At 32.6% G+C, this 27,584-nt stretch overlaps 1 protein-coding gene across 1 annotated transcript in view; it reads left to right on the plus strand.

The window, feature by feature from the left end:
- The first annotated feature begins 3,613 nt into the window (after positions 1-3,613).
- LOC136979677 (flotillin-1-like) overlaps positions 3,614-27,584 on the plus strand; it is a 29,420-nt gene continuing 5,449 nt past the window's right edge. The window contains exons 1-7 of the mRNA XM_067275718.1: positions 3,614-3,827; positions 9,046-9,121; positions 19,999-20,089; positions 22,594-22,737; positions 22,813-22,932; positions 24,074-24,169; positions 24,260-24,379. Of these exons, the coding sequence (XP_067131819.1) occupies positions 3,779-3,827; positions 9,046-9,121; positions 19,999-20,089; positions 22,594-22,737; positions 22,813-22,932; positions 24,074-24,169; positions 24,260-24,379 (696 nt within the window). The 5' untranslated portion in view covers positions 3,614-3,778. The remainder of the gene's footprint in view (positions 3,828-9,045; positions 9,122-19,998; positions 20,090-22,593; positions 22,738-22,812; positions 22,933-24,073; positions 24,170-24,259; positions 24,380-27,584) is intronic.

Here is a 27,584-nt window from a genome sequence, read left to right on the forward strand (position 1 = left end):
AAGGGATTAAAGAAAATATTAAACAAAACTAGAATTTAAAGATAGAAAAATAAATATCTTATCGAATGGATTTACAGATTAAAGATAAAAACGATACAAAAGACTTTAAAAAGAAATTACATAAATGGGAATGTAAAAAGAGGAGAGAAGAAAATGTAAAATGAGGATATTCGAACGAGTTTAGAAAATTGGATTTTTAGTCAATTTAAGAAAGACAAAAGCATTTTTTTTTATATTTAAAGTGAGAATGAATGGAAGAAAGAAATACCAACAGTCGACATAGAATTTAATGAAAGGATCGAGTGAATCTTAGAAAAAAAAAAAAAATAGTAGAAAAAATTAAAGGATTCGGGAAGTGGAATCAATTTAAAAACAAAAATAAATTTGTGGAAACTGTTTTTTGAGGTAATTTTCCACTTTTCAAAAATTTGTTGCTCATTTGTTGGAATTAGTCTGCGGTGATGAAAAACAAGAGAGAAATTTCAAAAAAAAAAGTAAAGTACAATTGAGTAAGTTATATAGAATTAAAGCTCTTAAAATTCGTTTATTTTCGACTTCATTAATGCTCCAAAAAGTATTTATTTAATTGCAAAAAATAAAGCTCTGAATGGATAATTCGTCAAAGTTTTTAAGTGAACTGAAAAATTGTCAATAGAAAACTTTTCAGAATATCCTTTTATACGAGGTTTTCTTCTTTAATTAATTACTCGACCGCTCGGGATAATATATTATTATCTTTTTGTGGTAAAATCAGTAAAATATATATATAAATATCAACCGTAAAGTCGTAAAAGTCAAGAGGACAAAAATATTAAAAGCTACGAATCATTAACAGACAATAGATCCTTTTTTTCTTGTGTTTTCTGTGTAAAAAAAAAAATGTTTACTGTTTTGATAGTTATAGGAGTACACCAGAATTTATAATTGTGGGTGGAGTTTAAAATATGAAGTTATGTAGGATACAGATTAAGGAATTTAAAATATTTTTAAGATTTATAAACTAGTGTCACGTGCGTGGGGACGTGTTATGTAGTGTATAACTTACATTAAGCTATATTTTTCTCTATCGATGTTGATAATCGTGGTTTAAAACTGTAAACGTCACTCTCCCAATTCATTTAATACGATAACGTCATCGACTATAGAAATATGCTATATATTAGAGTATTTTCGGATTAAACGTCTCGTCCTTAAATCGTAAACGACGTTTACGTTTCAGGATAATTAAAAGAAAACCTAGAATTAAAAAAGAAAATGGAACAATGGTAAAATGTAAAAGAATTTCTACCGCTTTTTTTTTCTTCTCCCTCGAAGATTTCGAGAACTTCAAACGTTTATTTTATAGTCTATTAGCGAAGGATGTATTTTTTTTCGTGTGTAGAATTTTCCTTTAATTCTTTTCCTAGTCGAGGAGCATCCTCGGTAACAAACAGAATAGGGAATTTATAGACAGGATGGGTTTACTAGGACAAGGTGATATTTACGATCCAGTCCAATTTTGGCGTCGGTGTCAGTCATTTATCCGACTCTCGGTTTTATAGAATGGCCCGGGGGTGACTAGGAGATAGAAAAATAAAACTACCCCCTTACGAATTACGTGGTTAGATTACAGCTAACGTAATTACGTAACATATTTCATGACGTTTTCTGTTCTAAACTATATTTCTACTTTCGTTAGGATCGCATTACATTGATTCATACGCCTAAATTTCTCATCTATAATGCCTTTTTGTGTAAATCTTCAGACTCTCCTAGAATTTGTATAGTCCAATTTTTTAATATTTTAAGGTTAAAGAATTTAGTTAAGGACCCATCCCTTCAAATTAAGGAGTGGGGGTGAGTTATACTAATTAGTTTGATAATAATTAAAGGTATTTCTATTCTGGTTTAATACATAAAATTCGAAACCTTATCCCACGATTACGACGATGAATCTATTGGAATAACGTGGGATGCAGTATACAGTATTTTAAAGCGTAGACACGTTAAAATCCCTTGATTGATTCTGATAACTTCGTCCACTCTCGTTAAAAAATAATAATAATAAATTCCGCAATAAACTCGATTAAAGTTTTATTTAATTAATTATTAAAGTTTATTAATCGACGTTATTAAAGGTGTAAAGATTTACTTTAGATTTTGATATACGGTGTAAAAACAAAATTAATATTAAGTTAATCATCTTTTGACACGCACATACGTTGTCACACTTAATAATTAAAAAAATATATATATATTTCGATTAAAAATGACTCAATTAAATCTATTTCAATGATAATTTTTTAAATTGAAATTGCAGATTTATATGTTTTTTTTTATTGCAAATATCGATTAGTAATTTCATAGAGACAACTCTCACAGAGCGTGAAAAGATAAGGATTCGTCATCTTATCCTATTGTTCCTTGCTAAAATTCGGTAAGATTGGAACCTCTCAAATTCAAAAATTGTCCTTAGGAATTCCATTTCATCCCTCTCACCAGGCCCTAATCTGAAGCAGCTTAGGGCCTGACATTTTTACATGTATCGTTATTTGGTAGAGAGAAAGGGCCTTTTATATATTACGGCTTATGACCGCAACAAGCCTTTTAGATTCGAAAAATGACTCTTCTACAATCGAAATTAAGATTTTGCGCTTTTAAATCTTTAAAATTTTATTAAATTTAAACACCGGATCATTAATTCTTTATTAAAAATTGACATTGATTCCATTTTGTTTGTTAAACAATCGGCAGAAATTTAACACGATAATTGCATCTTCGTCACATTAATCAGAGAGCATCAGCCAGAAAAACGAGGGAAAAAAGAAAAAAAAGGGGGGAACAGTTGAACTGTAATTGAAACTAATATCCGATGAGCAATCTAGCTTTATGAGTCAATTTAATAGATTACAATACCAGTAGTTGTCAGTTTAAATGACGATAAGCATCTCATAATCATTATCAGTACTAGTCTATTATTATCGTAATGATCCTTTAGCTAATGAACTTCGCTAAAACTCGGCTGATACATGTTATTTCCATATTCAAATTTACTTATTGGAAGTTTTTATATACGCATATTCCCATTTGGGTGTATAACGCCGCTGCTATCATTTTATCAGAAGCTTGATTCGTAGAGGCACTTTTAATACATACAAATGATTTAATAAGTCTTGCTTATATATTTTGCAATCGGGATTTATAATAATAATAATATTCTAAGAGATTTTATCATTACTAGTTCCAGAAATTATCTCGATTACACCAAGGGCATGTAAAAAAAAAAAAACATACTATTCAAGATTTCGGGATGTAACGAGATAAATTTTATGCAGCAGGATAATTTAGGGATGTAGGAATATTACGGGCGCTTAATCGATACAAAGCATCGCGATTTAAACGAAAGCAACTCCATTAAAAATTGGTGAATTCAAAATGGCAAATCACGGCGCTTCTCTCATCTGAACCTACAATAAAAGAAATTATATACAATAGGATAAATATGAACCGTATATATTATTTAATTAATATTATATATCTTACGTACAGTAATAATAATGTTTAACCGGAAGTAAGGGTTGCATCCGCGGTTGCGTCATCGATTATGAAAGCACCGCGCAATCTCGCGTGTCGTCATCGCTACCGTGACGTCAATGCACGAGCAATTCCGCAGAATTTTTTACTCAAATCTGGGGCGTGTGTGTTTTTGTCGATAGAATTCGAACGATAAAGTATTAATCGGGTTCGAATTATAGTAAATCGCGATTGTAGTCGATTCTAGATCATTTCTATAATAATTATGGCTGGATTTGTTACTTGTGGCCCTAACGAAGCTCTTGTTGTTTCAGGTAAACATGGCTAGGCCTTAATGTTTTTTCTTCTTATTTAATTAATTTTATACATATGCAAGCATTATAAGCAAAAATATATTTGAGTTAATCTATTAGAATAGCATAAAACTAAAGAGAAATATTTTAAATCGGTTTGTTTTATTATTTATTGCATTATTTATGAAATCTAATCAATCATATTAATTTACAGTATTATTTGTTGAAGTGTATTATTAAAGTGATTTAAAACAACAAATATTTATTCAAATTAAAAGTTAGAAGTTAAAAGATTTGAATTTTATCAATCAACTATTACTTTGATATATCACCAGTTTATTAATCTTACAGATCAATAGTTCTGTATTCAGTAATACAGTGATGAATTTTTTTACATAAATCTATCCATTATCAAATGATATTCAGCTTTAAATTTTACTTTTATAGTTTTTCCTTTTTCTGTATGCGAAGAAATACATTTTATGTCGTTACGCAATGTTTATATGTATAAAATATTATTATGTACGTAAAAAACACATACATACTTATCGTGCACTCGAGAGATTATTTAGTATGTTTTAATTAAATTTTTTATTGGACGTAATCGTACGTCCATCAAAAATTAATAGCCGTTATCAAATTTATAAAATCGACGGCGCGAAACTGGGTATACTTAATAAACGAGGCAAACTAAACCCTACTTTTGGCACAAAAATTACGAGAAAGCGACGTTTTGGCCCGCGTTAGACGGGCATCTTCGGGACCAAAGGTGCCCGTCTAACACGGTCCAAAATGTTCGCTTTCTCGTAATTTTTATGCTGGAAATTGGCTTAATTCTCCTTGTTTACAAATTTGTAAAGCTTATTTTTCTATAAATACAATCAAAAATATCTTAACATACAATATCTGTTTATACTTTTAGTCCATAATGAATGTTATAGATAATTATAAAATGTACAAAAAAATATTTCGTACGAAAATATGTAAAATGACAATTAGAAATCTTATATATACTAATCATTTGCTACATTTTTCAACAAATTAACGATTTTTCTAGAATAAATATTAATTATTTTATTGCAGTCAAATATTAGTTACGAATGGCTCGGTTTCTATGTAGCGATAAAACAAACAGTTATTATGTAAGATATTTTATCCGGTAGATGTCGTATGTGAAAAATTTATAAAGTAATAATAATCGAGTTAACTTTAAAATATGTATAAACTAAAGCCAATTAGAAAAATACATAAATTCAGTTTGCTTGTAATTTAATATTATTATTATTTTTTTAGTGTTAAAAATAACTCAGCTATATTATGATTACAGGGATGATTAATATTGCAAGTTAATACATTTATTTACTAATGTCAGCAATAATTATCTCTCTTTTATATTAATTACAATAGCCCTAAAGACATAACTGTAGACCTGTCTTTATATGATCAATATAGGCCCTAGTTACTTTTTATTTTTTAAATGATAGAATTTTTGGAATTTTTAAAAATAATTCAAATTTTTTAGATCCCTAACAAAGAAACCTTTATTCATTTTGGTTAATGTTACCCTCGGTGCCAATATGGCGGCTCGTCTCCGATTCCAGCAAGGAAACGGCGGGACGCACGTTCTAACCTAACCCAACCCATTCTAATAAATTACCATAGTTATTAGCAACCAAATTATTAGAATAGGTTAGGTTAGAATGTGCGTCCCACCGTTTCCTTGCTGGAATCGGAGACGAGCCGCCATCTTGGAACCATAGGTAACATTAACCAAGAATGAATATTAAGGATAATCTAATGCTATAGTAATATTGATTAATAATAATTTGTCGAACTCGTTTGTAGTCGTGGTTTTTTAGATCGAATTTAATAATGTATCGGTCGACGAAATAATTATTAGTTCGATAAAAAAGTAAAGAAGAATTTCGAGCAGCTGACTCGCTTCACAAAAAAAAAAGAGGAGGAAAAACTTTTGATTGATTAACTGACTAAATTGACATTGTGATAGAAGTAAATTGTTATTGGTGTATGTTACCCAAGACTATTTTGTCTGTCAAATATACTGCTTATAGAGTGATAGTTAAACAGTTAAATTAGCAGTTCTTTAACCTGGCATGAAGCCAATATAAAAATGATAGATTAACATCGAAAAGTCGTAGTAGAAATACAAACTATGTATGTAAGAGTTTGTTTATAATGTAATTTTTTTCATGCCAGTGTATTATTTTTCTAATATGAATACGTGATTAAATTTTTAAAAACATAATGGAAAATGATTCAATTACATAATGTATCTATAAAACATATATGCATTCTTGATATCTATCATTTTTATATGTCAGTGCCGAGCCAATGTTTCGGAGCTTGTTTTGGCTTATTATCGTCCTTTTAATTTTTTTTGCCAATTGTTTTATTCGGCAGTAATGAGAGAGAGATTATCATTGAGAAAAATGAGATTTATTTGGACATTTTTATATTTATAAGGTTATATTTTTGTCTCTTATTCTTACAAAAAATTTTAAGTTGATTTTAATCCAAAAAGTTCACTTTTAACATTATATAAATTGAAGAAAATCAAATTTAGTTAAAACGTTATTCTAACAATAAAGTATGGAAAAACTTTTTAACTTAATTTATTGTTTGAAACACACTTTAATATCTATTAATTTCTTTTAATGTTTATTTTTTACATAAATTTATTATTTACAAGACATTCCACAGATATTTTGCAAATGTAAGAGTTCATTTCTATTCAATAATAGGCCTATATATTTATACATTTTTGTGTTCTAACCCGTTATAAGAGAAAAAATTTATTTAGGTTTCCGTTATTTCACGTTAGTATTTTTTATTAAAGAGCCGTAGATCGTACGGAAGATTTCGAGAATCTTTTGCGTCTCGACTTCCGAAAATACAAATTTATTGTATAAATAGGATGTGTGATACTTTATTACATGTTTTTATGTATTTTTTACTCTATTCTTTTTAATCATAAGTGCTATATAATGTATTGTATTTATGTATATCTTTTTTACTTTATGTACACTTAAATTTTGTACATAAAGTATGTAATTTTCTATATATTTATAATCAGTTTTGTATTAACTTTTTAAATTGTTTTTGTTAGTGGACTAACTACTGTCTTGTTTTTTAATGGAGAGAGAGGCTGTTCTTACAATATTAATACTGCAAGAATAAAGAATATTTACCAAAACTGTAAATTCGGATAAATCAAACTTTCTGAGTAATCTAATACAATAAAAAATGGTGCTGTTCTAGATCATACTATTGGTTGATGTGGAAGAAACAAATGCCTTTTCTTTATGACAATATTCTAAAGAAATACTAAGTAAATGGATTCTATAGAAGCGTATCACTGCCAAAATATTTCCAGCTTTTCTAGTTTTATATTGTGCTTATTTCATTACACATATAGAATTATATATTTGAGTTTCTCCACAATATTATTGATTCAGAAATACATTGTTTATCAGTAAATTTTATTTAGCTACGGCTTTTCGTAATTTCTAGCATAAGACCACTTTCTATTTTGTAATCTCTTCTGAAAATGTGACAAGATAAATCCAGTAATTTATATATCATGGATCTGTTTATTATTAATGTGACAATGAATTTGTTTTTCAGAAATGTATTCTTTTAGGGTCAGTCATATTTTTCAAATGTATGTGTTAAAACACTAAAGAAATATTAATTATTCGTAGAAACAATATCATATAACCACTAATTGATTTAGTAGATTAAGCGTAACAAAATCGTAAGATATAACAGAAATAAATTGCTTTTTTTCTTGTGCAATATTTTTATTTTGTACATTGTATGTTGAATTCGAGTCAAATACGTTTTTTAAAATTAAAATATTTATGAAGTTTTTTCATTTAAACATACCTGCATTCTATTAGGGTCAAGTTTATATGATTCTATTTTTGTATGTTTTATTAAAACAGATGTATATGGTCTAAGTATACTTCTATCTATTTAATTTTGTTATATATTTTCTAATATATGAATTTATTTTTCTATTTGTTTTTAATATATGCTGTTTTACTTATTCAAATTTATATTCTTCTGTATATTTTTTTAAAAAGTATTTAATCTGATGTGGTGGAATAATGGTCGATATTTTTATTTGAAAGTTAGTCGAAGCAATGTCTATATGAGAAGGTCGGGACACGCGTACTGGAGCCGCCATTTTGGGCCTTTTTGAGTCGCATGTTTAAAACAAACTTGTACAAGCAGTCAGTTTTATACAACATTAATTAAACTAATAGTTTAATTAATGTATAAAACTGACTGCTTGTACAAGTTTGTTTTAAACATGCGACTCAAAAAGGCCCAAAATGGCGGCTCCAGTACGCGTGTCCCGACCTTCTTATATAGACGTCGAGTTGAAGTTCTGATGTAAGAATAAAAACATTTTAAAATTTGTTTCGGTATCCTAAGATGAACATTCTCTTATTCTCAATTCATCAATAGTATAAAAATTAAAAGTTAATGTAGTTAAAATAATTTTTAAACTGGGAAAAAAATAACAATACAAGATATATATAATGATAGTAATAAAATAAATGAAGCAAGTAGATAAACACAAGCAGTACAAACTTTACATTGTTTGTAAAATATATAATATACATATATATATATACATAAGACATTGTTAATTAAAAAAAAACAAAAAAATGATTAATGTTTATTTTTAATCAAAACGCTCAAAAACTAATATTGTGTTTCATGCTATTGTTACTTCCTGAAGTAATGAACTTTAAAACTCCCCAAATCCATGACAATGTTCAGGAAATGTTAGTAACAAGTTATTATTTGACAGTTGAGTGCATACACATATAGAAAGACACCCTTTATCTGGAATAATTGCTTATTGATCTGTCTTTGTGTTTTAACATTCAACAACTTCTACTATTATAACATTATTGAATAATTGCATGAGTATTACCCATACTTAACAATTAATAGGAACTCATGTAACAATATTATAATATATATTATGAATGTATTTATATATTCACCTAAAAAAAGCATGTTTATAGTAAAACTAACCATAATTTCACAATAAATAACACAAACACAACTCAATAATGCATAATCTTCTAAGATTATGCATTATGAATCAGAAATCTGTAAATTAGAGGTTGATTATATTTAAATTGAGTGAATAAAAATGTAATTGGTCATTAATAGTGAAATTACTGTTTCTTTTTTTTAGGATGTTGCCATAGCAGTCCTCTTATGATTCCTGGTGGAAGAGTGTTTGTTTGGCCTGCCATACAACGTGTTCAGAAGTAAATTATCTGTTGAATTCTTTAATTTTAGTTTAGATTTAAATGTTACTTTATTTCTTAAAGCTATTATAAAACTGCCACTTTTATATTTTGAGGTATTTTCATCCATCTTTGCAGTTTTTTTGCAAAAACTATCGAAAAATATTTATAGGAATAAAATGATTAGTATAAAGAATATCCACTAAATTTTTTTCTAGTTTTTATTGTTTGCCATTATATATATATATATATAAAATATATATTCAAAGAGTTGTAGAGCTTCCAATTTTTAAAGAATTGTTATTTGAAAAGCCTATTAAAGAACTTCAGTTCACAATTCTTAAAAAGTTGATGGTTTCTTGATTCCAGAATCAATATTGAATTCCTTAGACTGACTTTTAAATTGTATAAAATATTCAGAATGTGTTGCTTAATTTAAATTTTAAATTTTGCAAGTGTTAAAGAAAGGGAGAAAATTCAAAAAATTTTTTATTTTTGAAAGGTATAAAAAACAAAAGGCTATTATCTACGAGTAAATAATAATAATTTTCGTATAAACTCGCCCTTAAAAATTGTCAGTCATTTCCATTTTTATAAAACAAATTTAATCCAAAACGTCTTTACGTAACTTGTTTTTATGTCAAAGGCAATTTTACTTCAAAAATCATTTTATATCTTTATTATAACCTTCAATGTTTTATCATTTTATTCTAGACAATTCTGTCGCTAAATGAGTTCGGTGTAATAGCTCAAAGCAACAAATTAATCAATATTAGAAATAGCTCATTATTAGTTTAATATTCACATATGAGATAAATTTAAAGAGTAAATTAATATATAGATTCGTCGGATAAAAAGATATGCGAGGAATTTTGTTTCCCCGGGACGTTATATTCTTGATAATAGCGCATCTGGTAGACGAATCAAATGAACGTGTCTTTAAGAATATATCTATTTAATTTTAATTAGCACGAATGAATAAATTATTATAAAGGAGAATTTTACTAAAATTTTCAAACTGTTTACATTGTCTATTTTTCATTGTAGTTATTTTCTGTGTTTTATTGTTAGGTGAATTTATTGACTTTATAGCTTAATCTATGGATAGATTGATCTATAAAATGGTTAACTTACTAGAAGTTTGACTATAGAATTGAATTATTATTGGAACAAAACTCAGTTTAAAAGAAGTTGTTATTAAATCTGCATAAAATTCAAGTTGTAACTTTAAATATTTTAAATTGAATTTCGCTAGTAAAGTTCCAAGAGAAAAACAATTTTACATTAACTTCTTTTAAGCAAATATGAAAAGAAAAGAATCCACGATTGAATCATTCCTTCGATTCTGAGGCAAAAATTCTGATTTCATTTTCGACATTCACGAGATTTTCAAATTGTTTCCCACACAAAAAGTGGTATTCCAATGGTGCTAAGTCTGGACTTAATGCTAAATTTGGCATCAACTCCATTCTGTCCAGCTCCCAAATTTTTGCTTTTGCTGAACGTGGAGGAGCATTATTCCGTTAAAGAAGTGTCTGTTTTCTCTTCACTAAAGTTAGGTATTTTTGGATTAAAGCTGCATACTTTTACTCCAATTGGACACCATAAAGTTCTGCGTTAATGGCACAGCCATCAGGAAACAACTTTAAGTGGATTGGATCCTTGAAATTCTATCGCATATGAAGCAATAAAGAAATGCTTTTGAGAGTTTCCTTTTTGCAACTGGTCTTAGCAGTTGTCCAAGATCTAACTATTGATTTTGCAAGTCAAGATTACGAAAATATATCCACTGTTATCTGATGAATGATCATTAAGGATTCTTAGCAATTGATAATATACTTTGATGTAGTGTTGAGCTTGTGCAGATGTCAAATTATCAGGAATAACGTGGCAACTCCTTTTAACATTTCCAAGCATATGCAAATGACAACACTGGATTGTGATATTCTCAGTACATTAGTTGTAGTGCTTATGTTTGAATCTGAAACAGCAGCTTGGTTTTTAAAGCTTCAGAATTCACTGTTGCGGGTCTTCAAGGCTTGGCATTTAAGCTTTGAAATGTTTATACTAATATTGCTCAGTTCTTTTGAAGACAACGTCTAAACCTTCCACTGAACAAATTTTCTTTGCTGTGCTGTAGCACTAAAGTCAAAAGTAAAATCCTTTGTTATTGTAAAATAAAAATTTTAATTTAAAGTAAACAAAAAATTTAATTTATAATTTAATCGTGATATTAAAATACCGAAAAATTTATAAAGTTGCGCATCTTTAACTGACTATTTAACAAAATAACCTTTAACCCTCAGTAGTTCCAGCAAACACATTTATTAATAACACAAATGTTTTTGGCATATTTCAGGCTTATAGACCTGGCGCAAGCTTGTGAAATATGCCAAAAAATGTCTGTGTTATTAATAAATGTGTTTGCTGGAACTGCAAGAATGGTGCTGAGGGTTAAAGGTTAATTGATAACAGATCCACTGAGGGGTGACAAAAGAGGCACTCGTGGTAGATGTCATACATTAGAGGTCAAGGACAAGTAGTAATAAGTAACTAAATGAAAAAAAATTTTTTATGCAGTGCCTTATTAGTATAATTAATCCTCTTCGGATCTTTGGAAAATTAAATTTATATAAGAAATTTTTGAAATTAGAGTAGAGACATGAAGAAAGCATTTGACTAGGCTATTTTAAAAACTGTGTAAAATTACTAAATAATGGAATAATATTAAAATTATCTATGATAGTTAATGACAATAGCATTATATTGTGGTTGTTTGTATCGAGAGATATACGTTCGCGAATAAACGTTACAAATAGGAACACAAAAACTTATGTATACAATTGAATATTCCTTTATTGCTCTCGGAACACGGTTCTTTTCTTTTTTATTTACAATTGATCCCAACTTGAGTATCCTCACTGGGGAAGGGGTTGCCACTTATTTGCGTACAAGCAATAATACACACGCACGTAACATAAAACCTTTATAACCGACTTAAAAACTAAACTTATAACTACCTTAAAACTAATATAATAGGGAAATGGATAGCTTTGGAAAGATAAAAGTATATAGAAATAGATAGAAAGTACCCGGGTTCACGTTGATCGATCGATATCGAAGTGTCCTTTCAGAATAGTGGTCTTTTATACTTCTCCCTTATTTGGCTGTTTGTCCTCAATGTTCTCTGATTCTCTCGGCATTCTCTAGCCCTCGTGCCTATATTTCTCTGGCCTTGACGGTCCTGCAGTCTCCTCTCTTTCTCTCTCTTTCGAGTCTGGATCACTGCCTTGCACCTCCATTCCTTTCGAGGTCCAGACAAAAAGTGTTCACCACTCTCCTCTCTTCTTGCCTCGGGCCTTCCTTTCTTTTGTCTCTCTCCCCAAATTTGTGGAAGTTCTAATACCCTCTTCTTTGTTTATCCCTTGGTTCTTAGAAGTGGTAATCCTCTCCCTCTGGCGATAACGGTTGATATATTTTTATTTTAAATAAAGATGGGTGAAAACTCAGGACTACTCATGGGTATTGCCTGAGTGTGAAAATGAAGGAAAGTTGAGTAAAGACGAAGACGAAGGGGAAAGAAAGGGGATAGGAAAGTGGGTGAAAAAGGGAGGTTACATGGGCGCCTTGCCGATTTTATAAAAGAAACATAAATTATGTACATGCAGTACTGGGCCGTTTGAACAAATCCTAAAAATACACAAAATATAACCCTACAAACTTATGCCTGCAGTAAATATGATACAGATGTTTACAGTCATTTGCAGTCATAGATCACACAGCAATTACATACAAGCAAGGATAAACGACTTAATACGTTGCAGATACACTCTAAGAGAAACAATAATAAATTGTACATACAGTATACAAAAGAAAACAAAGCATCGCTTAACTCTTACTAGGTGTTATTGAAAATGAACAGTACACGATACAATTATAATGTGTGCACGAAGGTTGAAGCACAAAACAGTACTTAAAACACAACGAAAGTTGAAACAGTTCTTTCATGTGAAGCTTGGCTCCAATGCTCTTGTTTCTGTAATGAATGTAGTAAGTTCCTTAAATAGTTCACCATTAGATACTAGGCACCTTAAAGGGCATGGCCAATTATGACCATGTTTCAGAGTCTTGTAGATGAGCCTTGTTCTGTTCCTGTCGTACATATTGCACTGAAAAATGAAATGTTCCACGTTTTGAACAGAAGATCCATCGCACTCACAAATGTCATCCTCGCTGTGCCCGAACCTATGTAAATAGTATTTAAAGTTTCCGTGGCCGATGAGTGTTTGCGTTATGGCACTATTTAACTCTAAGGCCGCGACTCCACTAGCCGTAAAAGGGCCGTAAAACCCCTCACCGTAAAAGCTTTTAATCACATGACCATGATATTTTACGCCTGAGCAGGTCGTAAAACCAACGTAAAAGCGAGTTGAGCAGTATTCAACTCGCTTTTACGTTGGTTTTACGACCTGCTCAGGCGTAAAATATCATGGTCATGTGATTAAAAGCTTTTACGGTGAGGGGTTTTACGGCCCTTTTACGGCTAGTGGAGTCGCGGCCTAAGTGTTTCATGCGAAGTCTCTCCAGAACATTAGGAAGAAATTCAAACGTGACTCTTCCTGTTTCACCCTTGCACCATTCGGCCTGCCAAAGAAGCGTAGCGGTGTTCTCAATCAAAGTCCTGATACTGTTGTAAGTAAGCTGAGGATAGATGATCTCCCCTGTTTTCTTGGCATGTTGTTTTGCTATTCTATCGGCCTGTTCGTTCCCTTGCACTCCGCTATGTCCTCTAATCCAAGAGAAGCTTACCTTGAAGTTCCTCACATCTTGTAAGACTTCATGTATAAGATTGGTCGTATGGCACTGTTTCTTATACCCAATAATCTTTTGTAATGCAGTTTGACTATCGGTGCAAATTCGTACGTGTCCCTTATGATTTTTAAGGTCTCGAATATATACCAGCGCCCGATATATGGCAAACAACTCTGCTTCGGGCACGGTACAATAGTTGGCCAATTTAAAACCAGCTGTGTACTTAAAGTCGGCATTGCCATGAATTGAGTGGACAAAGGAAGCTCCAACATTCTCCCCACTCTTCGACCCGTCTGTGAAAATAAAGTGCATAGGGAATGGATTATCATACATATCTGTGATAAACACATTCTTGTTCCTTGCAGGGTGAGCATAATTGGTCTTTTCTTTGAAATTTCCTTCTTGCTCGAAGGTATTGAGGAGATCCCAATCAAGGTTGGGCAGGCAACCAATGTCGGCATATTTAGTCAGTTTGTTAAGATTTTCTGTTGTGATCAAAATGTTGTCTAAAGTCCAGGTCCATGTCAGTATTTTGACTTTGAGATGTAAGGGCATGATACCCGCTAAAACCTGCAGTGCTGCATTTGAAGTGGTCCTATACGCTCTGCAGAGCCGAAGCAATAATGGTCTATGCATTGCCTGTAACTTACGTTTAATATTTATTATGTCTACTCTCTCCCCCCAGAACGGGGCACCATATAAAATGACAGGCTCAATACAGGCCTTGTTAAGCATCCTTATTGCCCTCTCGTTAAAGCCCCAATCTCTGTGGGCCAAACTAAGCAAAGCGTTAGTGGTTTTTCTAACTTTGCCTGCAACATAGTCAATATGTTTCGTCCAAGTGAGGCTTTGATCGATCATTAGTCCTAGGTACTTTATAACTTTTACGTTTTTAATTCTGTTACCATTCATAGTAATATTAAAGGCTTTTTGCAGCTGTTTCCCTTTTGTGAGGACCATGTTCTCGCATTTATCGTAGTTTATTTCGAGTTTGTTTTCTTTACTCCATGCATATATCTTGTTTAGTATTGCATTGGCCTTTTCTTGGAGTCTTTTGCCAGTTCTTATTTGAGATCATAAGCACTCGTATCATCGGCATAACCCTGTAACTTCCATTGATTGCAGTTATTCTCATTCAACTTAAGTAAGTCATTATAAACTATGTTCCACAGGCCCGGGCCTGACTTCGAGCCCTGTGGACATCCTCTATTAATTGAACGGATAATATCTGCCCTTTTGTGATACACACCCGCAGTTCTTTCCGACAAATAGCTCTGAAGAGTTACATAAAGATTTCTAGGGCATTTAGCTTCTTTTAACTGATTGAAAATCGATGGCCACCATATGGTGTTAAATGCATTGCGGTAGTCTATTGAAATGATGAGAGCATGTTCGTTGCGACTCCAGGCCTGTTTGATGAAATGTATAAGAGAGTGGATTGCATGATAGGTAGAGCGGCCCTTGACAAATCCAAATTGACCATTATGCATCCATTTATTTTGGTATAGGTAATAATTAATTCTATCCATAAGTAACCCATCCAGAACCTTTCCGGGTACAGACAAAAGACTTATGGGCCTATAATGGTTCGGTTTAAAATGCAAGTCAGAACCCGGTTTGGGTATGAATTTAATAGACGCTTGTTTCCATATTTTCGGGAAGTGTCCCTTTTCCAGACACTTGTTGAATGTGTACACAAATGCCATTGGCACAGAGTTGAATGCATGCTTAAGCATCTCTGGGGTCACCCCATCAATCCCAGGTGCCTTCTTCTTTTTAATAGTCTTGATCGCCCTCTGAACTTCGTTAAAGGTGAATCGTCTATCCTCATCCGTGGTAGGAGGGTTAGAGGTTTCATTCCTAATCCTTTCTCGGTTACTATTGTCCTCTTCCTCACAATCAATAGGGAAGTGTGTGTCTAACATATAGTTCATAGTTTCATTGTAGTCTTGTGTGTAAGTACCATCCGTTTTCACTATGTTGGCCGGTATTTCGTTGCCAGATTTCTGTTTGCGTACAACATAATAGGGCTCGCTCCACACATTTTGTTTACTGACTCTGGTGCAGAAATCTTGCCATGCTTTGGTGCGTGCTTTATTTATATCCGTTTTATACTTGTTAAAGCTACTTAGGTATTCTTATCTTTTTTGCGCTTTCCTGTCTGGGTCTGTCTCTATCCGGAACCTCTTTTGTAATTTACGTGTTTTCCGTCTCTGTTCGGCGAGGTCCTCATTCCACCAATGAGCCCCTTTCCTGTTAATCTGCTTAAATTTCGTAGATAAGTGGTACGCTTCGATAATGGAAGTATTAAGGTGCTCGGCCAAAGAATCAATGTCTGTAATGTCATAAATCTCTTGAGATGCCCACAGATCGCTAAACCAATTTTTGAATACATCCCAGTCAGTGTGACCTTTAATATACTTTTCAGATCTTAATAGTGGGGTGTTGACCAGTTTCCACACAATGTAGCGATGATCGCTAGCACTAACTTCCTCGAGAGTTTCGCAACTGTTCATGTGGCTGAGAGCAAGTCTATTAGCCGCACAAATGTCCACCCAACTCTCTCCTCTGTCTGTGAAGAAAGTTGGCAGGTCGCTCGAGTTACATGAAACCATGTCATGGCTTGATAGGAAATCTATTAGAATTCTGCCTCTTATATCTTCAATCGGACTGAACCACGTAGGCGACTTAGCATTGAAGTCTCCTGCAAGAATCCAGGGAGAGTTATTGATTTTGTGACTAATGTTGTCTAGTTTTTGCAGAATGTCTTGAATATCTTCATAAGGAGAGCTGTAAGCTGAAGTAATGAATAAGTGTCTATTCATATAAGTTATCTGAACAGTCGTAATACAGTCAGTGCTGAATAATGGGCAGAAGTCCATATTTATATCTTTGTTCGGGGATAAAATCCCAGTTTTAGGCCTATCATACAAATTGTTAGGAGGGAAGACTTTCCAGCCTCCAAAGCGAACAATGCAGCCAGATATTGTGTACGGTTCTTGTAGAACTATTATATCTGCCCTTTTTTCCTCCACAGTCTTAATCAGCAAGGAAGAGGCTGCCTTGCATTTTTCTGCATTCAATTGAACAACGGTGATATTATTGTTTTGATTGAAGGGAGCATTAGTAACAGATGGATATGAATTCTGAGTATGATTTCCTGTTGTATTAGACCCCATAGTTTGTCTGTCTAATTCCGTGATTCCTTAATTTCTGTAGTGTGGGGCATTTTCTATCATAGGAGTTATGATTCGTTGGAATTCTCTTTGCCATTGGCTGACCTCTATTGAAACGCATGCAATTTATGCAGCAAGGAGTATTTTGTTTCTCGCTGCATTCTGCGAATTTATGGTCCTTAGTACAATGACTGCAATGGGTATGTTCAGTGCAGTCCTTAGCCATGTGGTTATATCCTGCGCATCGGAAACACCTAATAATAGGTACATAATCATCTACTTTAACATTAGCCCATTCCAAGGCGATATGTTTATGCTGAATCAGTAAGTTTCTGATGGAGGGTTTTACCGACAACACTATATGGCGACAGTTATCTCTGACCTTGCCTTTCTCTATTGATGTACTAATTCGACAAGAATTTAGAAGTTCGTCTTTACTGATACCTTCCCATATGTCGTTTTGGTTGAACATTGTGTTCATAAGTTGTTCTGACTCTACAGAATATGGTACATTTAAGAGAATCATACGTGGTCGTCTACCCTCTGAGACATGGCATCTAATCTTGTCTTTGATTGTTGTTATATTTTCGATTGCCGCACGTAATTTTTCACCATCCTTGTCATCTCCCACCTGAAAGCAGGCCCCTTCATTTCGAATTCTTCTCACACCCTTTACTTTAATGCCTATATCTGACGGCCGGATTTCCGACAGAATGGTAGTAACTATGGGATGGATGTCTGTTTGTTCGTCTTGTTCACCTGATGCCGGATAAACTAAGACAGCATGACTGCCACCAACCCCTTCATTAAGAAGCTTAGTGGAAAGCGATTGTGTAATTGTCTTAGTCGTATTGCTTGTGTGAGATCTGGAAATCCCCTGGAACGAACGTTGTAATATATTATATTCGAATTAATAATTACCCCTTTCCTCTATCCGGTTATAATCCGAATATAATACGAATTATAATAAAATGAATCCCTATATCGAATCGAAAAATTCTCCTATTATAAACAGCCCATCTAAAACTGACTTGGATGTAAACATCCTGCCTAAAAACGGTCCCGGACGAGAAAATATGCGTCCCCGGCCGTATAACTGTCAACTATCCATTGTTCTTATGCTGCGTACAGATCATCTTGCAACTTAAGTTTATAGTTAGCGTCCGAATTCGCCGTATTGTTTCCAATCCCGGGAACACCTATGGCCTAAGCACCTGCACGTGACAAAAATTCCCAGCAGAAAAAGATATATAAGAGGCTTCCTTCCTCCCTCTGGGTGGAGAGTCTTTCATCGATTAAGATCGAGTCGCGAGAATATATTTGACTATTGTGCCGTAAGTGCCATCGAACCTTCCCTAGAAAGGAATCTTCGATCATCGTGACGAGCAGCATATTTGAATTACTGATATTGTCCCAGAGGTATGGAACCCACTTATGTGAACTCTCTCTCTCCTCTCTCTCCCGTCGCGTGATAGGGCTATATAGAGCTATATATATATATATGTCACCCCTTTTAATGTCAGATTTTTGTACGTATACTTTGTTTTCCATTAAATCGTTGTTAACCTGTTAAATGGTGTCTTGTTTGCTCAAATATTCGCTTATCGTCTTACCACGACTCCACTTTCCCTCCTACACTCGACCAGATAAAAAGCAGTCCTGTCCCTACGGGATCCCTACCGACAAATTAAGCCATTTCTGACAAGTGGGCAAGTCCCTCCGACTTGTTGCCGACATTAACCAGAGGTCTGACCTCGTCGACCCTCCTCGGTACCCACACTTGCATTGTTATTAGATTTAATCACTTGAGCATAGGATTTATAAAGTCTACCAGATAGCCCATTGTTTTCCACAACTTGCTGTATTCTGTCATTTCCTCCAATTTTTTCTCTATTTCTTCTCAGTTCTCCAAGAATTCCGTGCATTTGGTACAGGTGACCATGCATTTTCGCAACATACTCTCTTATTTCTGCCCAGTGTTGTACCTTGATAGTACTACTGGTATGCGCTGGGCAAAGATCTAACACCTTCCTCAGAAAATCATCTGCCTGTTTAAGAAGATCATATTCTATGGGAATATAAGATGTGGTCTCCGAATGTGCTGTCTCCAGAGCGAAATCCTTCCTCAACTCCCCTTCAGGAATGGGTCCTAAAACGACTGACACCTTATTACACTGCTTTTCCACCATTGAAAACCCCAGAAGTGTGTTTGTGTATACCTAATGCCTCCCAAACTGAAGGGAAGTACTGGACAGTTGAACTTATGTTCCACAATTTCTGTACTGTCAGGTAAAACACCCAGCAGCACAGAAGGAAAAGATAGTACTAAAATTATCTAAAATTAACTTAACACTAATACAGAAGATTACACAGTAGTTGACAGAAGAAGCAATTACAAAGTTAGAATCGATGACGTCACTTCAGTAACGGCTTTAAATCCGTTGGAATAACCGTTAGATCCTCTGAGTTCAACGACCGTGTTATTACACTAAAACTGGTGGGCCTAGAACACCCAAATTTTCACACAGTACTCACGTGGTGCAGAAGTAACTGAATCCGGTTTCCTTTCCGGTTTAGCGTGTCACGTCTTCCGGATAACCGATCTCGGAAGAGTTACTTTTCTTCCGGTCGTAACCTTCGGACTTGATAACGGTTGATATAGAAAGTTTTTGAAGACAATAGACAAGAAATAAGAAAATAGAAACAAAATGAAGAAATTATAAACTATATACAAATTATAATATGGCTGACGGCCACAATATGAATACAAGGAAGCCTAAATCGTTAATCAGTTCCAGGCCAACTATTTCTCTCGGTAGCCCTTGTTGATAACAATAAATTATAAATTTTTTAATATAAATTATTCTATAAATCAAAAATATTTAAAATATTATTTCTGCTATCTTTTAGAATTACATTGAATACAATGACTCTTGCCATAGAAAGTCCAAAAGTTTATACACAACAAGGTGTTCCAATTTCGGTAACTGGTATTGCACAGGTATGTTGATATTTTTATTTATTTCTGTATTTATGGAGGTTTAAAGATTCAGCATTGTACTTATTCAATGTTCTTTTTATGTGAATAATTTTTTATCATTAATAAAATTACTGTTCTAAAAACATTAATAAAAGTTTATTTGCTAACAGATACGTAAGATTTAGTTTCCTTTCATTTGTTTCCGTTTATATTTTCTGTTTTTTTGAACCTATTTGTTGGGTTTTTCATTTAGGAAGCGGCACTCAGCCAACAGACGTTTAATTAGGGATGTGCATTTTGGGCTTACTATGAAAAGGATAGATAACAAGCCCAAAATGCATGTCCCCGATTAAACAATTGTCTGTTGGTTGAGCGTGTCTTCTCGAACAAAAGAATCGACAAATAGTTTTAAAAAAATAGAATTTAAGATTTATTTTACTCGAAAATTGCCATCTTAAATGATTAGTCTAAATACTTTCTACAAACAAATGACTTTATTTCTGAAAAGTCAGAACTTTAAACTGTTATTTAAGACCGATAATGATAACTGATAATGATTGTTTGTTATTAATCACATGTTGAGATTGATTGTACAGCTTAAAAATGCTTACTTACCAAGAAATAATGACAACTACAATCAAAAATTGTGATTACAACAAGCAAATTCTTTGGCACTTCAAAAGTATATAGAATTAACATATTCTATCATTAAAAAGTTATGCAGTTTAGAAAATGATACATTTACAACATTAAATAAAAAAATAAAAAATTGACACTAAGCACAACAAGAAAGAATAATTTTTATTTAGTTTACTATTTGAAAAACTTTAATAGAAGTGAATTTATTTATTGTGAACGGATTAGTTTTATTTAAATGATTTATTATTTCGATGTTAAACTGTATTACATTGGGCTACTTTTCCAACGAAAAGTAACTCAATGTAATCCGATGGTTGTTTCACTGTAAACAGGTATTTAGTAAATCTTAAAATTTTTATTATTGCAGAATTTGTTGCAATTTAATCAATAGTCGAGTCGTATGATGAATCACGATATGACTCGAATATAATAGTCGAGTCATATTCATCATATGACTCGACTATTGATTGAAAAGTCGGCATTCTTTTGTATCTCTATTTTATTGAATCTATAGTTAACTAGCATTATCTTATTTAATATAGATTTAAGTTTTAATTCTTTTAATGAAATTTTTAAAAATTTAAATTTTTCCTTTGTTTTAAAATAATTTTAGTGCATTTTTTACTTAATCAACCGATACATTTTAAAAATTCATTTGATAGCTTCATGACATTTTTTTTATTTATTCCTAACTTAAAACCTTCGGTCGGTTCAGTTCTATTTTTATTCAGAATAGTCTCCTTCGTTTAATCTTAAGTGTGGCAGACTTCTCTAGTAAATATAGAACCTTACCAGACAAATAAGAAGGGATCCGCACATTTTTTCGATTTGAAATTTTATGTATTTCTAGATTTTATTTAATTATGTAATTTTTCAAAGGGAAAAAGCAAAGTTTTGTTTAAATATTGTACTTTAAATTATAGTTTATGAACTGCATTTCTAAGTTTATTACATCAACTCCAATTGAAAAATACATAAGTTAGCAGATTATAATATTAATAAAAACTTATAAAAATCTCAATAACAAAAATGTGGTACTGTCCTTATTATTACTAAAATCCAGCTAACTCAACATGAGTGCAGTCAACTTACAATAAATCTGTCTTGAAAAAAGAATATAACTTTTAGAAATATATTTTTTACTATAAGTGCTATTAACATGATATAAAGGATTATACTGTAAATAATTTTTGAAATATTAACTCCACACTTTCTTAAACCTGTTACTGGCACGTAATGTGTATACTATATACAGCAGGTGACAAATGTTTTCGAACTATCACGCAGTTCTTCCTCGGGTCAACTAGCTTAGGAATGCTTCCGAATGGAGCGTATGGAATTCAATGGGATCGAATGTCATTTCGACGACGTCAGTCTTGCCTGACATGTGTGGTCGTTTGCTGGTAGAGGTAGCTATTGGTCGGCATCTAGTAGGGACTGCCAGGCCAGCAACAGGTTTGGCTCCTCCTTTCGGTTGATGCACGTGGTTACTTGGCTGGCTTTATAAATGGTTATGGTTTCTAGCCATTTAAGATGGTCCTGGTGTGGTGTGCCGACGATGACTGCTGCTCTATCAAACTGCGCCTCGATATCCGGATCGGACGCATACGTAGCAAGGGCAGTAGTAAGCTGCCCGTGCCGGATATTTGTTCGGTGTTCCCTTATACGAGTATTTAAGGAACGCTTGGTAGAACTAACGTGTACTAAGTCTTTGCCCCATCTGTTGTCTTTAACCATTCAAATTAAACTTTGGCTAATAAATAGCAATTTTTCTTTAGCATTTTGGTTTCAGCATTCTCACTCTCTACAAGAAAAATTTGCAAATTAATAAACTGCATTTAAAAACTTACTCCAAGTTATCGTGATTTATAAATTTATGATTTCAGGTAAAAATTCAAGGACAAAATGTCGAAATGTTGAGAGCTGCTTGTGAGCAGTTTCTTGGAAAAAATGAAGACGAAATTATGAATGTGGCAAAAGAGACACTCGAAGGGCATCAACGAGCTATCATGGGACAAATGTCAGTCGAGGTGAGAAAAATAAATTTAAAATGGAATTTGAAATATTTGCACCAATGTAAATAATAATTTTGAAAATTAAATCAGGAAATATATAAAGACCGCAAAAAGTTTTCTAAACAAGTATTTGAAGTTGCCTCTTCTGATTTAGTTAATATGGGAATTACAGTAGTTTCATATACAATTAAGGATATAAGTGATGATCAAGTAAGTATTGACATTTTAAAAATATTTTATAAATTATAGAAATTACTAATTATGAGTTAAGGAGACAAAATATTTGTACCAGTACAGTCTTATTCATCAGCTCTTATTTTTTTATTTGATGAATATACTAAGATTCTTGATCTGTGAATAGAAAGATATTATAGCAAAGCTCATTATTTATTATTACATTAGCACAATGCAAATCTATTTATAGAAAATGCAAATAACATTTTTAAAAAGCTATGATTTGCTTGATAGGTAGATGATAGCTACATAGGTAGATTACGCTTATCCTACCTATGTAATAGGTAGGATAAGAGTAATCTTCCTATGTAATAATGTACTTTTGGCAATCTGTCTTCTTTTTAATTACATGTAATATAGATCGTGGACCATCTAACATTTAAAAAATGAAGATATCTGAAAATATTTTTTGAATGTTTGTTTATAGGTTTATAAAAACAAATTTGTATTCTACTAATATTACTAGAAACTTTTAGTATAGATAATGCCTTGACCCCTCTTCTGTGTAAATGAAGTACCTTTTGCGACCCCCTGTCCCCTTAAACTGTACAGTAAATCAGTGTTTCTCAAACTTTTTGGACCGCGACCCCCGATCTGCACTTAAAAATTTCAAAGGACCCCCGAAGAATGAGTACGTGTCGAAAAACATCCCAGAGGGAGGGGGTTAAGCTCGTATTTAAATATTTATATTCTTTTTATTATTTATATGTGCCATTTATTTAAGTAAAGATTATTTTATATAGCTTTTATTTCTATTATTTCTAAACATGAATCCATAGTAAATTTATAAAATATTTGAAAAAATTTGATCTAGAATCAATTTTTCAGCGACCCCCCAAATATTTTTCACGACCCCCACTTTGAGAATCACTGCAGTAAATGTTATTAATGGATGGTTAGTATTGTTACATTATCACTTTGTACAAGAAGAGAGATTCAATTCTAATGTTTTTTTATTATATAACTTTAAGTTAAAGTTTGAAAATTGATTAATATGCATAAAGTCAGAAAATAAATATGATCTTATCAAATAATTTGTAATTTGTTATAAATTTGAATCTATTTCAGTCTTTTTAAATTGTAATTTTAGAATTAATAATAATTATTGTTTTAAAAGGGTTATTTAAAAGCGCTCGGAATGGCTCGGACGGCAGAAGTAAAGAGAGACGCTCGAATCGGAGAAGCCGAAGCCCGTCGCGATGCCCAAATTAAGGTATGTTCAAAATGTAAAAAATTTAAAAGCTATGTTAAGATATATTAATCTTTAAAGAAAATGATAATTTAATAACTTTCTTTAATGCAGGAAGCACTTGCAGAAGAAGAAAGAATGGCTTCTCGTTATCTAAATGATACAGAAATTGCAAAATCCCAAAGAGATTTTGAATTAAAAAAGGCAGCTTATGATATGGAAGTAAATACTAAGGTAAGATTAAATTGTGTTTATAGTTATTTATTTTTTTATGAAAACTTAGTTTTTCTTAATAGATGAAACATTATTTTTGGATTAAGGTTTTTAATTGAAAAATTAGAAAGGCAAAACAAAATGCAAAATGATGTTATTTGTATGTTTATATTATAATTTACTGTATAATATATTTTCTATACAAACAGGGAGGAGACAAACATGATACAATAATGGGTTTGATCAAATTGTATAAATAGGTATTAACAACAAATGTATCAAACTAATTTATTTGTATGCATGTGCATGCATTTGTGTATATACATGCACATATATTGGGACCTTGAATAAGTTCTCGCTGTTTTACAGCAGGTGGCGTTACTAGAACTGTGTGCGTGTATTTTTAGATGGTGACGCATCTGTAAGGAAGTACAATAAGCGACCTTGAAAATCAGTATATGTCATTTCGCCGAAGTGTAAACAACTTTTTTTTTCATGGTGTTAAAAATGTCGCATTTTGTGCCAAAAAAAGAGTATTTGCGGGGAATTTTATTGCACTATTTTATTCAAAAAAAATCTGCAGCTGAAGCATACAGAATTCTTGTTGAGACTTACGGTGACCATGCTCTGTCGGAAACAACATGCAGAGATTGGTTTAGACGCTTCAAAAATAATGATTTTGACATTGAAGATAAAAAACGTTCTGGCGCACCGAAAAAGTTTGAAGACGAGAAATTGGAGGCATTACTTCATGAAGACTCATGTCAGACACTAGCTGAACTTGCAGAATCATTAGGAGTTGATCACACAACAGTTTCAAAACGTTTGAAAGGATTAGGAATGATTCAAAAGCAAGTACATTGGGTGCCGTATGAGTTGAAGCCGAGAGACGTCGAACGGCGTCTTTTCACGTGTGAACAGCTGCTTCAACGGCAGAAAAGAAAAGGTTTTCTGCATCGTATCGTGACTGGGGATGAAAAGTGGATTCACTACGATAATCCTAAGCGTAGAAAATTGTGGGGTAAGCCTGGCCATGCATCAACATCATCGGCAAAGCCGAATATTCATGGCTCAAAGCTTCTGCTCTGCATTTGGTGGGATCAGCTAGGTGTAGTTTATTATCAGCTGCTCAAATTGAATGAAACCATCACAGGAGATCGCTATCAACTACAATTGATGTATTTGAGCCAAGCATTAAAAGAAAAACGGCCACTGTACGAGCAGAGACATGACAAAGTGATTTTGCAACATGACAATGCTCGGCCACATGTTGCACAACCGGTGAAAACCTACTTGGAAAAAAATGGGAAGTCCTACCCCACCCGCCGTATTCACCAGACATTGCCCCTTCCGATTATCACTTGTTCCGATCGATGGCACATGGCCTGGCTGAGCAGCACTTCCATTCTTATGAAGATGCCAAAAATTGGGTTGATTCTTGGATAGCATCAAAAGACGTCTCATTTTTCCGACGTGGAATTCAAATGCTGCCAGAACGATGAGAGAAAGTAGTGGCTAGTGATGGACAATACTTTCAGTGATATGTTTATGACTTTTTTTAAATAAAGCATTAATTTTTACAAAAAAACAGCGAGAACTTATTCAAGGTCCCAATATATAGATTTCTGTAGATTCTTGATTCTTGTATATGTATACTAGCAGATGAACCAGGCATTGCCTGGGCAAAAAATAACAACAAAGGTTAAGATTATTAGATTATTTCATACTTCTGATCTTTCTATTATATTATATTATAGCCAGTTGAAAGGCCCAATGCAGGCATCAGGGCATGCGCGCGGACTCTGGCAATTCCTAGCTTTGCCAGCGCTCGATACGCCAACACAGACTACCCGTTTTTTCAGTAGCAGCAGCGGTGTTATTCCATGGTTTAAATAATAAATTTGTTTTAAAATAATAATATACTGAATTATACTGTAAAAATATAAAATAAATATGAAATAATTTATATTGTTAATTTAAATAATAGCTAAGGGTGTTCCTAGTGGCCGTTTTTGGCATACTGTGACAGAAACCATCCGGTTTTTCAATTTTATATAGTAGATATGCATGATACATACAAGAATCTATCACAATTAATTACTTTCCTTAATGAGAAATAAGTTTATAAATTACCTTACTATGAAATTCTTTAAAAGCTAAATCTTCATTCAACTCCTATTCCTCTTGATTTCAAAATCATTGGTTAAGTATTTGATTGTCAAGCGACAAGAAAAGATGAAAACCAGATGGTGAGAGGTCTGGTGAATATAGTGGGTGGAGTAGACTTTCTCAAGAAGGGCTATGGAGTCTTTCCTGCATCATTCTCGAAGTGTGAAATTTTCCATTATTTTGAGGAAACACACCTTTGCAATTAATCAGTTCCTGGTGTTTTTGGAAAAGCTTCTCATGTGCACATTGCAACTGAGCAGAGTAAACTTCCCCTGCGAATGTTTGATTTGAGGATAAGAGCTCATAAAGAATACCTGTTATATATTCCATCAAACAACAAAATTTTCTGATGTTGAATTTTGGTGTTTGATATAGAAGGCACAAGATAGACAATGATAAGATTACTCAGCGTTGCAGTACATAATCCATTTTTCATCACATGCCAATAGTCTGTCCAAAATAACAACCAGCTCTTATGATGAGAAAGAAGAGATAAGAAAATTGAAAATCACTAGAATTTGTTTTTTGCTATAAGTTTGTGGAATCCATTTGCTTAATTTATATACTTTTTCCAATCAATGCAAGTGTGGACAAATGTTTCATTACTCATACCAAATCTTTCTACAGCACACGACTGACTTAACTTTAGCTCAGTAGCATTCTTTAATTCATTGTTATCAATGGCTGTTTGCCATCTTTCACAGGGTGCATCATAAGATCTTTCAAGAGACATTCTTCTGATGCAAATTTTTTATAGCATTTTTTGGTCAGACATTGACTAATCATCCCTTCTCTGAATGTGATACATATCTTTCTGGAAACTTTTGCAACATTTGTTTCAAGTATAAATTTATAAAAAAAAAGCATGCTTAAATAACTGTATTTGAAGCTGATATTTTGACATCTGCTTTCACATTTATTATAATAATTACACAGTTAAAATTTTTTGAACAAATTTCTATAAAAGTCTAAATTTAAAACAGAAATAAAAATAGCCAGCCATCTACGAGGAATACTGCATAATTAATGTTCAAACTGGTAACTATATAAAACTGCA

This window comes from Centruroides vittatus, unplaced genomic scaffold, assembly GCF_030686945.1.
Source record: "Centruroides vittatus isolate TY-2023 unplaced genomic scaffold, ASM3068694v2 contig_630, whole genome shotgun sequence".
In the NCBI taxonomy this organism is placed as follows: domain Eukaryota; kingdom Metazoa; phylum Arthropoda; class Arachnida; order Scorpiones; family Buthidae; genus Centruroides; species Centruroides vittatus.